Source organism: Pelobates fuscus, chromosome 1, assembly GCF_036172605.1.
Source record: "Pelobates fuscus isolate aPelFus1 chromosome 1, aPelFus1.pri, whole genome shotgun sequence".
Classification (NCBI taxonomy): Eukaryota; Metazoa; Chordata; class Amphibia; order Anura; family Pelobatidae; genus Pelobates; species Pelobates fuscus.
Genome location: NC_086317.1, coordinates 52,826,922 through 52,839,434, shown reverse-complemented (window position 1 = coordinate 52,839,434; position 12,513 = coordinate 52,826,922). Strand labels below are relative to the sequence as shown.

The window sequence follows — 12,513 nt, the reverse complement described above, 5'->3', positions numbered from 1 at the left end:
ATTATAGCGTAGAATTCACAAATCAGTTTAGCTGTATATCTAATGATTGATCCCAGATCATATCCTCAGCATATTAAAGTGTATGGGTGGTCTCCATCGGTTTATGATTCCCTTTAAGCTATTCTTATTAAACCCTTTAGTTATTAACATTTATTCTATCCTAACCACTCCCTGTCATTCTGACAAACTGGCATTGATAATTGATTTCTCTAAGAGATCAATGTTGCAGCAATTAAAAAAAAAAAGAAATTCAATTAAAATGTCAAGTCACTAGATTTACAGCTTCAAAAACTTCCCTAGCAATTTTAAATTGATTTTTTTTTCTACTGCTTTCACCGTGTATAATATCTCTGTAAATCATATTTTACAGATGGATGTGTGTAATTACTTACTTTTACAAGAATGTCCTAAAAGTTTACTTTATATAAAAAAAAAAGACATTAAAAATACCAAAACTCTAAATCACGGTGATTGAAAATTCCTACTACTATTTGAGATTTATAAATTGTGAGAGCAGACCATAAATGTGATGATAAAAAATTAAAAAAAAAAAAAGAATATGTAACACATTTTTCTTTCCGGTGTTAAACCTTTCTCTAGTTGCAATTAGTAAAATTCTAAAAAGGATTTTGCTAGATAGGCCTTAAAGGAACACCATAGCGTTAGGCATACAATTGTGGAATCCTAGTGCTACAGTGCCCTGTTGGCCATTTAGGTTCCTGGCCACCTACAATATTTATGATCTTGAATGGTTGATTTCAATCAATCCAAGGCTTTCTCATAGTAAAACATTGGGGGGCTAGTGCACATGCAAACATGCAGTCCACCAATAAGATGGTCTCTCTGAGATCTACTTTGCTATTCCATGGAAAGCACCTCTATTGGCTCTCTGAGTAATGGTCACTAGAGCCATTTAACTAGGTAATAAAAGCATTGCTGTTCTTCAGAATGGCAATGCTTTCAGCTGCAGGATTAAAATGGTGTGGGGGGGTATGGCACCCCCCATTGCAATGGGGACTGCGAGGGAGGGGACAAAGAGGGACAGTATAGTGTTGGGAGCACAGTTTTACACTATAGTGCTCCTTTAATCCTACTCCGGATAAAACTAAACACCTCATGTAAATGTAACCCAGCTCTAGTCTTAAACTCAGTAATCCTAATCCAATATTCCTGAACAGCACTTTACCACAGCTTCAAAATGTTAATCATTTTAACACAACCACACCATGTTGTATGACTCTGACATTAACCCCTTGTTAACTTTAAACCCCCATTACTCTAACCACGTCTACCATTATCTTTAACCCTGTATGCATTTATACAGCTGCATACACTCACAATACTCACAGATTCAAACACAGTACATTAAAAGCAGAGCAGAAATATGTACGTACACACATTTACACATATGCAGTAAAAAAATCCAAAAAACAAAATGATAAATGGGCTTAAAAGATGATTAAAGGACCACTATAGTGCCAGGAAAACATACTTGTTTTCCTGGCACTATAGTGCCCTGAGGGTGTCCCCACTCTCAGGGAACCCATCCCGCCGGGCTCTGGGGAGAGTAAAGGGTTAAAACTTACCTTTATTCCAGCGCTGGGCGGGAAGCTCTGCTCCTCCTCTCCGCCTCCGATCCTCCCTTTCGGCTGAATGCGCATGCGCGGCAAGAGCTGCGCGCGCATTCAGCCGGTCTCATAGGAAAGCACTTACAATGCTTTCCTATGGACGCTTGCGTGCTCTCACTGTGATTGTCAGTCAGTCAGTGAGTCAGTGAGACAGCCACTAGAGGATTTGGAGGCTGGATTAACCCATTTATAAACATAGCAGTTTCTCTGAAACTGCTATGTTTATAAAAAAAAAGGTTAATCCTAGAGGGACCTGGCACCCAAACCACTTCATTAAGCTGAAGTGGTCTGGGTGCCTAGAGTTGTCCTTTAATGGCTAGGGTTCAGTCATTAAACATTGAGCTAAACCATCATCAGGACAAAATGTCGGTGTTTCGAACCCAAATGCCTCACCCAAATGTCCCAAATGTCTCATAGTTCAGAAATTCCTTTTATCCACTTTTGCATAAAATATGATCTTAAAAAGTTACTTCAGTCGCAATGACCACTTCGGCTTGTAGAACTGGTCATGGAGCAAGCAATCTGTATGTGTAATGTTTCTCCTTGAAACACTGCCTATACAGAGATACACATTTGTGCCGGGTCTAGTTGCACACCTGACATAGACAGCCCAGAACTGTGATCTAGACAGCCTAATGAGCGTTCTGTGCAAAAAGTACTTCTGTCGTCAGAACACTGAGAACAAATAAGATTCACTTGCAAACAGGGCTGTGAGCGCACCTGGGAGTAGAAGCCAATTAGACTGTGTGCACTCTACTGCCATGCACACAATCTCTTAATGTGCCTTAATGTAACTCTCCACCCATCCCAGTGACAGCACTCAATGTAACTCTCCTCTCTCTATTCTATTTTAAATTATTCTTTCAAATTACTTTTCTCCCCTTGTCCAACCCCTGGTTCGCCCTTCAGCAAGCACACGCTCGCTCAGTTCAATACTTTTCTATGTGAAGATGCTGATTGCCATTTTTGCAGCCCCAGCCATGCATGCACAGCAGGTACATCAAATGAGAAGCATTTGAATTCACCAAGATTCAGAGCAAGATGATGTAGCATGGCAACACAAAGCAAAAGAAGAACGGAAATGATCGGGTCGGCCTGGATACCATAGTTTTATACTATTTCGAGAGATTATTTAACCCCTTAAGGACACATGACATGTGTGACCGGTCATGATTCTCTTTTATCCCAGAAGTTTGGTCCTTATGGGGTTAATTTAAAAAAGGGGAGCGGGTGCTTGGTATTTAAAGATATATGTTGACTAAGACTAATGTCTCAAAAAATAAATGGAGCGAAGAAGCTACATGGAGTAACCCTTTAATAGTTGTGCATTGTCAAGGTTACAAAAAATGCTCAATAAAGAAAACAAGTGAGAAAGAGTAGACATTTATAGTAGAAATCTATAACAATTTTATGAAAGGTTCATATTCACCTTTATTTAGGGATTTCCTCTTGAATACTCTTTAAAGGGAACCCCCCTCTCTCTCTCTCTCTCTTTTTCTTTATTATACAATTTTAGGATTAGGCTCTGGGATTGGAGATTTTCCCTCTGTAAGAGTTGTTGCCTCCAACTTAGTGAGAGTTTTCTTTCTTGTATTACAATAAATGCTGCTTTAAACTTAAGAAGATGTTCTTATAGTTTTCTTTTAACATTTGAGCAGCTTCAATAATGCCCACTATTTGCAGACGCAACGTGGTTGCAGATCTGTCTTTTGAAACTGACGTTCACTTTTCACCTTGTTTAATCCTTACTACCTACTAGGTTCATTCCATTTAATAAAATATTAGCCAATCTTGTTTTGAGAAGCTAGCTCATATATGTAAATTAATTAAATCAACATTGTATTTTTTGTCATTTATTTACATTTACATTTCATTTCAATTATCTCATTTACAAGGTGGAGGCATTTAAAAATTTTATGGTATCTCTTAAATTACATTTCAGATGAGATCTAAAATATTAGCATAGAAACAGAATGTCTCTTTGATTTTATCAGGTCAGTTGCTAATGTTATTTATATATTTGTATTAATTTTTTTTTTTTTTTTTTAGAAACACATATAATACAAATAGCTTCACAATAAATAGCTTGGTAAAACAGATGTGATATGATAGCACCTGAATACGTTAGTTACTTAAAGGATCTTCACTATTTAACATCCAATCAGAATACATAGTATAATTAAAAGTCACTTCAAGTCAGGCAGTTTAAGTTAACTAAATTGGGGGTCAGCAACGTTTTGACCATTAAGTAATTTGTATTGTTGTGACTGTTAGACAACTGCTTAACACATTGCTGACTTAAGCTTGAATGTATGTCAAATTAATATTTTAAGTCAGTTGGCAAAACCAAATGTAATGTATATATTCCTTTAAAATATTGTCAGCTGATTGTCTGAAGATCCAGACCTTTTCGTCACAGTTCAAGGGCAATCATTTAACAAGTCATTATTCGGAAAGCGTTAAATGCTCTGAAACTAAAGGTTTGCCATTTTTTTCTCGATTGATCTTAGAAATACAGTATTACATGAGATGACTTCCTTTGAAGTAAAATACCTTTGAAATGTGGTAAAATAGAGCAGAAGTTTAATGTTTCAATGATATGACATGGGCCAAGCTTTCAAAATGAGCAATGTTATTCCACACAGCAGTTTTACAGCATGAATAGAACCTATGAATATCTTCAATGTAATTTGGATCAGTGGCTACCTGCCTGTTAGACCTCATCAAATAAAAGCAGGAGCAGTGGCGGCTCTAGACTTGGCGAGGCCTTAGGCGAAACTCATACATGAGGCCCCCGCTAACCCTGTTATTGGAAACAAATAGCAGTTGACTTGTGTGTGTATAAGAAGCTGTAGATATATTGAAGGGGGAGCTTGCAGTACTGGGTATAGAGAGCTAGTCTTTGTATACATCGTTGCATTGTCTACCTGTGTGTACCTGAGAGTGTGTGTCTGGCAGTGAGTATCTTTGTAAATGTATGTATGTTTCTCTAAGTATGTGTATGTTTGTGTACTGCCTGTGGCCTTTGGCATTAAGTTCATGGCGAAACTATGTTTTATGACAGTGTGTAGAATGATTGCCTTCAGGGGGTGACAGGGTGAGTAAAGGGATAACTGTGGCAGGGTGAGTGTAAAAGAGCAGGAGAGTGCCAGAGTGCGGAGAGTGGTGCCCGTGTGTTTAGAGGGAGAGATAGTGTGTATGGAGGGGGTGACAGTGTGTATGGAGGGGGGTGACAGTGTGTGCGGAGAGAGGTGACAGAGAGTGTGGGGCAAATTACATAGTGTGAGGGGGTGACATAGTGTAGGGAGGTGGCACAGTGCGAGGGGGTGGCATAGTGCGAGGGGCTGACAGAGTAAGAAGGGGTGACAGAGTAAGAGGGGGGTGACAGAGTAAGAGGGGGGTGACATTAGTGTGAGGAGGTGACATTAGTGTGAGAGGGTTACATTCGTGTAAGGGGTGTGACAGAGTAAGAGGGAAGAGACAGAGGGGGTGACAGAGTGAGAGGGGGGTGACAGAGTGAGAGGGGGTGACAGCGTGAGAGGGAGGGTGAAAGTGTGAGAGGGAGGGTGACAGAGTGAGAGGGGGGATGACAGAGTAAGAGGGGGCGACAGAGTAAGAGGGGGCAACAGGGTAAGAGGGAGGAGACCTAATGTGTGAGGGGGAGACCTAGTGTGAGGGGGGGAGACCTAGTGTGAGGGAGAGGGTGACATAGTGTAGGGGGGTGACATAGTGTTAGGGGGTGACAGGGTGAGAGGTGGGTGACAGGGTGAGAAGGGGGTGACAGAGTGAGAGGAGGTGACAGTATTAGGGGTGACAGTGTGAGATGGGGTGATGGTGTGTGGGGAGTGACAGGGTAAGGTGACAGAGTAAGTGGGGGGTCACAGGGTGGGTGACAGAGTAAGAGGTGGGGTGACAGGGTGAGGGGGTGACAGGTGAGGTGGCAGGGTGAGAGGGGGTGACAGGGTGAGCGGTGGGGTGAGAGAGGGTGACAGGGTGAAGTGGCAGGGTGAGGGGGGATGACAGATGGGGTGGCAGGGTGAGATAGGGTGAGGGGGGGTGACAGGGTGAAGTGGCAGGGTGAGGGGGGGTGACAGGGTGAGGGGGTGACAGGTGGGGTGGCAGGGTGAGATAGAGTGAGGAGGGGGTGACAGGGTGAAGTGGCAGGGTGAGGGGGTGACAGGGTGAGGTGGGCTGGCAGAGTGAGATAGGGTGAGGAGGGGGTGACAGGGTGAGGGGGGTGACAGGGTGAGGGGGGTGACAGGTGGGGTGAAAGGGTGAGATAGGGTGAGGAGGGGATGACAGGGTGAAGTGGCAGGGTGAGGGGGGTGACAGGGTGAGGTGGGATGGCAGGGTGAGATAGGGTGAGGAGGGGGTGACAGGGTGAAGTGGCAGGGTGAGTCGAGTGACAGGGTGAGGGGGTGACAGGGTGTTGACAGGGGGTGACATGTGGGGTGCAGGGTGAGGTGGCAGGGTTAGGGGGGATGACAGGTGGGGTGGCCGGGTGAGGGGGGGTCAAAATGTACCTTTTTCCCTGGTGGTCCGGTAGGGTCAATCTGTCCCTGGTGGTCCAGTGTCCTGGATGGCTCCCTGGTGGTCCAGTGGGCTTTCCGGTCTGCAGTTCCGCCGGATGCAGAGCTGCAGACCACATGGGGAATGTCTCGTGATCTCCATTCAGAGCGTTGCTGTGGTAATCCGCGGCAACGCTCTGATTGGCTGGAGATCGCGAGACATCAGTCTGCAGCTCACACCCGGCGGAGCTGCAGACTGAGGCTGGCTCTCTCCCCGGGCGGACTGACAGGATGGGCCTCGCACTCGGCGGCACAAAGGGCAAGGCGCCGGGCCCCCTCCTTTGCCGGGTCCTCGGTCATTGACCGAGAACCCGACATGTCAGTCTGCCCTCAGGCGATTTAGGTGGCCGCGAGGCCCCTGACTGCGCGAGGCTTTAGGCGGCCGTCTAAATCGCCTAATTAGAGAGCCGCCTCTGAGCAGGAAACAGGCGATAAATGTGTTCCTTGAAGCTCTAGCAAGTTTAGTCATTTTATATAAAGTTTTTTGTGTGTGAAATACATTTGAGTGTTTGTACAAGCATTTGGAAACAACAATAATCTTAAATCTTTTGTTGCCGGTCTGAATTCTTTTTTTTAACATCGTGGCCACACAGATGACAATTACTTTTAGTATTACGGCTAATTTAAGCATGCTTCTGAAAGAATACATATTGTTTGTCTTTTTTTGATTTATAATTTTATGTATTCAAACCTACTTTGCTAATGTCAGGTTCTTTTTAGAAATTGAGGCAACAATTAATTAATGATGACCCACAGGGGGATGTTGTAAGTGATTTGAAAATGAAACACGAATAAAATACCACTATAATTGCCATCTGAAACTAGAAAAAACACAGTCTTTTCCATTGCAATATGAGACATAGTAAAAGGAGTGTAGCAAATTGTATGCCCAAATTGTTGACTGCAAAGATAGTGGTTTGATAGTTAAGAGAAATCTCAGCCCACTACGGTGACTACGATGCTATGCCTGGTTAGGAGTAAAAATGCTTGCAAATGGTTTGGCACTTAAATTTCTCCCCACACACTCACCTTACTGGCACAGAATCTGTTTTTGGACTCCTCCATACACTTACAGCAGAAGTTAAGAAATCTGCTTTAGCTATTTTAAATGTGTGCAAGTTTTTAGGTCATTCATGGGCTGAGTGCAACAGCCGACTCTCTCACTGATAAATGACTTGAAAATCAACACAAAAGTGACATGGCTAAAGCAGAATTGAACTTCTGCTTTAACTGTAAGGAGGAGACCAGAAGGTACTTGGAGGCCCTGGGGAACTAAGGCTAGTTTCAAAGAGTGTACAAAAGGTTGCAAAAGGTTTGACCCCTTACAGGAGGATAGAGCCCTATGATGCTTCGAGCGCTCCTAAAGCTTTAGTCACAAATTCTAATCACAATATGGTGAACTTACTCTGCCATGATCAATGACGTGCGTACCATTAATTTTGGTAATATTAACCCAGAACTAGGCAACTACAAAAGTAAACTTGAACTTCATGTTTGGATAGTTTGGTATATTCTATTAGGCTGTTTTATGAATTGTAGCAATGACAATAAAATTTATTTAAAGTTCATTTATCCAAGAGTTGCTGTGCAAGACATTTACCAAAGCATTTTCCAGTAACTAACAGCAACACAGTCATCATCATCACGTCAGAGGTCAATGCAATCTACTCTTTCCTGCACACTTATAACAAATACATCAATTTTATTTTCTTAAATACAATCATTCATTTCTTTTACTTCTACCACTTAAATCAATGAGATATATATATATATAAATAAATATACCGGTATATTATTTGTTATTATTTTTTTTTCATTTTCTCTGTGCATACTAAACATTATGTGAGGATCTTCTGTTCTGTTTTCATAAAAAGAGCATTTAACCCCACAGATGTTTTTGGCCTGTTGACTGCTCACCCTCCTTTTTGACTCTCTTTTGCATTTTATAATAAAGATACTTTTTGTTATTCCTGCTCCTCCTTGTCTCGGGATCCTATTTTTAGTCTGTTGTCCCAACAAAGGGTTATTCCCAAGAGACTCCAATTGTCACGAGATGGAGTGACGATGGCCAGTGATCACAGTCAATAGCTTTGATTAACAATAAGGTAGAAAATTAGCAATGCTAGCATTCAGCCATCCTGCCTTCCCCTCTCCATATGCTCATTACAGACTATACTGATTGCCTCACAGCATGTACTCCATGCAGACTACATGTTGAGAGCCAGCAGTAAAGGTGCACTGGAGAGGTTACAATTAAGACAGTGCCAACACCAAATGCTAAAAGAAAAATTTGGGAAAACATGATGCATTCATGAAAATTTGCTCTGCGTTTTGATGAATAAGATGTTGTGTCACTTGATTGTTACCCCTCTGTTGATGCTCTACGTGCCATGTGTGGATTTAATTGTGTCTGGAAATGTAAAGAACAAAATGTCAACTTCTGTGACAACTATGAACCTATCTGCAGCTGTAATGTTGTTTTCAACAGACTCAGAGGACTCTGAGAGAGAACATGACAGTGGGACTCCGATACCCCCTTCTGATCATGATGACAACTCAGTCGTCTACACAGGTACAGTGTCTCTTTAAAACATTTGACTTTTTTCTATGTATAATTAACTCTGTTTACTAAATCATGTTGGCTGTTGCCTCAGTTTCTACTTCCAAAGTCTTTAATATTTCTTTTATATTACTTTTCCTATATATGTGTGCATATATTTATTGATGTTTAAAAAAAATGCCTCACATCATCATAAAATCAACATTTAGCCTTTGTGTATTTTTATTAAGATATTATGTGGAACAAAGAAATGTGAATAAATAGATATGAATGTTTGAAAATGAGATCTTAGACTGATATATATATATATATATATATATATATATATATACCGTATTATTTTTTATTTTTTATTTTTTTTGCAATGTTCCATCTTCTCAGGACATGTCTCAGTCTTTTTGATATTAGTGGGATTTACACTAGAAGACTTTTAATTCAGCTCTCTCCTAAAAATATTAGTTGGAGAAGGGCTGGGAAGAAAGAGACAGTGCATGTCTGTCTCCCTAGCTCCTCGGCTGGTATATCACTGTCTAAAGTAGTTTGAATGAATGGGAGGGACTGCTTTTCAGAAGTGTTATTTCCACCAAACTTGTAGAGAACAGGACATGTCCCAGTTCTAGCTTAATATTAAATAAACCAAGCCCTAACTTTAATCTTAGTCTTATCCATAATTATAACCCTCATTCTAAAAACTAATGGAGGAAAAAAAGGATGTTATGAAATTATACAAAATTCTGCACAATGTATCAGGGGACATTACCATGGTGGTGGGATTCTGGAATAATTCATAAATAATCCATCTGTCTCGGAATCTCTCAATAGCATTATTTTCCCATAATAACATGCTTTACCATTACCTTTCCTCTGTATAGAGATTAGTAGAGTGATCAAGAGAGAGTGAGATACACAATGTGGGTCGCATGCAGAATCGTGTGTACCTGTCGACTGCTTCATGTGAATTGATAGTAAAAGAGTTGCCCTAAAAAGCCTTATTTCACAATTACTTAGCTCTTGATTTCTCTCTTCCAAAGTTAGCCTGGAAGGTCATAGGCGTCGCTAGCTGACTGAATGATAATAAGTTGAATTGACTGGTTCCGGTTTACTCCCCCAAAACTCTAAATCATACAGGGGATATTCAACAAAATCAAATTCCTCATGGAAAAAAAAAGTGTGTGCATGTTTGTATATCCATGAATAGGCTTATGTATGCCCTTTCATTTTACAATTTTATGTGTTTATTATTTCTAACAATACTGTACCATGTTTTGTCAATGTGTGAGCTTACTTACTGTGTTTAAAGCATTGTAGACATACATTCTAAGTGAATGATGTTCTGCCTGTAAACTTGTTATTGAGAAGGAAGTTAATCTGCCAGTGTGCTATTATCGACCACTTGACCATTAAGTTAATTACAAAGACACCTAATCTGATTAATGCTTACCTGGTTTTAGCTCTTATTATGTTATAGTCATTTTGTTTGTGTAACAAATTGTGGCAGAGCCTTGAAGGAGTTCGTTTTCTTGTAGTTCGTCCCTTTAACTATATCTCTGTATCTCTGCATGGCATATGTTTATTACCTCCATAACAGCGTCTCTATCTTTAAAATAGTAGGGGGTTATACTCTGCTAGGTGGAGCTGTTTTCTCCTTTCTTTTTTTTTATCATTGCTTTGCTTCCAACACACGTCTGTTAATGTCAGAAGCGCATCAGTTATAATAGCACAGTGACCTCCTTTCTCTGTTCTCGCCTAGAAGAAAGCTTTTGTTATTTTGCAATTTATAATGCTAGCTGTACAGGCGGGTCACAAAGATCAGGCTTGATTGACAATATTTAGATTGTTTCCATTCAACTCTAGCTACCCATTGACAAAAGGGATCTTAGTTCTTTTTGATGTTTGCCAAATCACGTAGTTATTAACATTTAACTCATTCACTGGTAGGACGTTTGCAATGGGTTCATGGATAATGCTAAGATGGCAATATTTACTATTGAAGGATAAGGACAACATGCAAAACTGCAAAAAGTAAAAAAGCATAATACTATCTACTGCTATTATTAATAATAATAATGGCACTTTGAATATGGACAGTATATATATATATATATACGCAGACTAATAATTCTTAGATACTTTACATGGAATAAAATAAAAAATAATAAAAACTTACATAGAAAAAAAATACATACACAGACATATATTGCAATGATTAAACAAGAGTACAATGAGAACAAATGCATCTGTTTGTAGAATGGAGGTTCTCTCTTGTGAACAAATCCTTCAGTTTACAATATTTTCAATGATAAAAATTTTCAAGGATAAGGAATACTAACAATTCTAACACACTACCTTATTTATTGAATATTTTAAATAAAAAACTAAGATCATTCTGCCACCTGACCAATTACTTTCCTATCTCTTAGACACACATTGCACCAGGGCATATGTTCCCTTATCTCTTCTGACAGGTCAAAATGGTTTTGAGTGGTGCACTCCTGGCCTTCCAGTCCAGCTCTCAGATTGTATCCCTGGGACATCTTTGCCCAGACTCCTAAGCAATAGTTGCCTAGGTCCTTGCAATGCCTTTTAGTGACATAGAATTCTGGTGCATATAGACCAACTGCAGATCCCACCATTATCATCTTTGAGAATTGCAACAAAAAAGTTCATTAGAAAGATTAAGTGTTACAATGCTGAACCATGCTACATAAGCATCTTGACACGTGTAAACAATTTTAGTTATGTTTCTTATCGATTACATTGATCATTAGAACAGAGTAGTTGAGGTCAAATTTGACCATTTTCTGTAGTTGCAGCCACCCTCTACAAGGTGATACTGATCTCCCAAGAGATTTGGAGGGTTAGGATATTCTGTCCATGTGATATATTGTGTAGTATATTTCTACTGTAGTTCTAACCAAACAATTCAAATTTAATTAAATTACTGGTTTCTGGTCCCTGTACTACACGTAATTTAGACACGGGGCTAGGTTCATATATCTAAGAATATATTCAATTTGTGGCTATGTTAACTTTGTCAGTGCATTTAATTTTTAATGGCCAGCATATATTATTTGACCACAGTTTATAATTTGTAAAATACTTTTTTTTAAATATCCGTCACCTAATCTTTCTAGAATATAAATAAAAGAAAGGGAATTTGAATATGATCAACTTGCTGTGAGATGCTAATAGCTTGATTATAGATTATTACTATTAAATCATCATCTCATCAGTTACCCACTTTCAAGATGCATTTAATGCATTACAGTGAAGGAACGAACAAACTTAATGCAAATATGGCAGGAACATGGAACAAGAGCTCTGAGGGGGTGCCTTCCTGTACAATGGGCCCTGCACCCCCTCATTATAGAAAGTGAAAAAAATGACAGAGACTGCTGATAAAATCAGTGACATTTTCAGTAGTGTGGACCAAAAATGTACCTAATATAGTGGCCACAAGTATAATTGTTCTTAATAACTTTACAACAATCAATCAAGGTTTAAGAAATGTAATAATTATTTTTATTTCTATTTAACATTTCTTTATGCTTATCACTAAAATTCATCTATCATTTAAAGAGAAACTTACAAATTAGTAATTAGCTCCTAAAATAAAGCAATTTGACTGTGGGATATTTTGGTATGTTTGAAGCTAGAACAATTATTGTTAGTGTCCTAATATGTGCATTTTTGTATAGCTTGTTTGCATTCCAGAACTTTAGATAAAAAGGAAAGGATTGATGCTGTACCAGGCATA

The 12,513-nt window shown here is 39.6% G+C and overlaps 1 protein-coding gene across 1 annotated transcript in view; it reads left to right on the top strand.

Annotated features, from left to right (window-relative positions):
* Window positions 1-12,513, top strand: part of ROBO1 (roundabout guidance receptor 1) — a 903,637-nt gene that overhangs the window by 516,912 nt on the left and 374,212 nt on the right. The window contains exon 3 of the mRNA XM_063448635.1: window positions 8,685-8,768. Coding sequence (XP_063304705.1) covers window positions 8,685-8,768 — 84 coding nt within the window. The remainder of the gene's footprint in view (window positions 1-8,684; window positions 8,769-12,513) is intronic.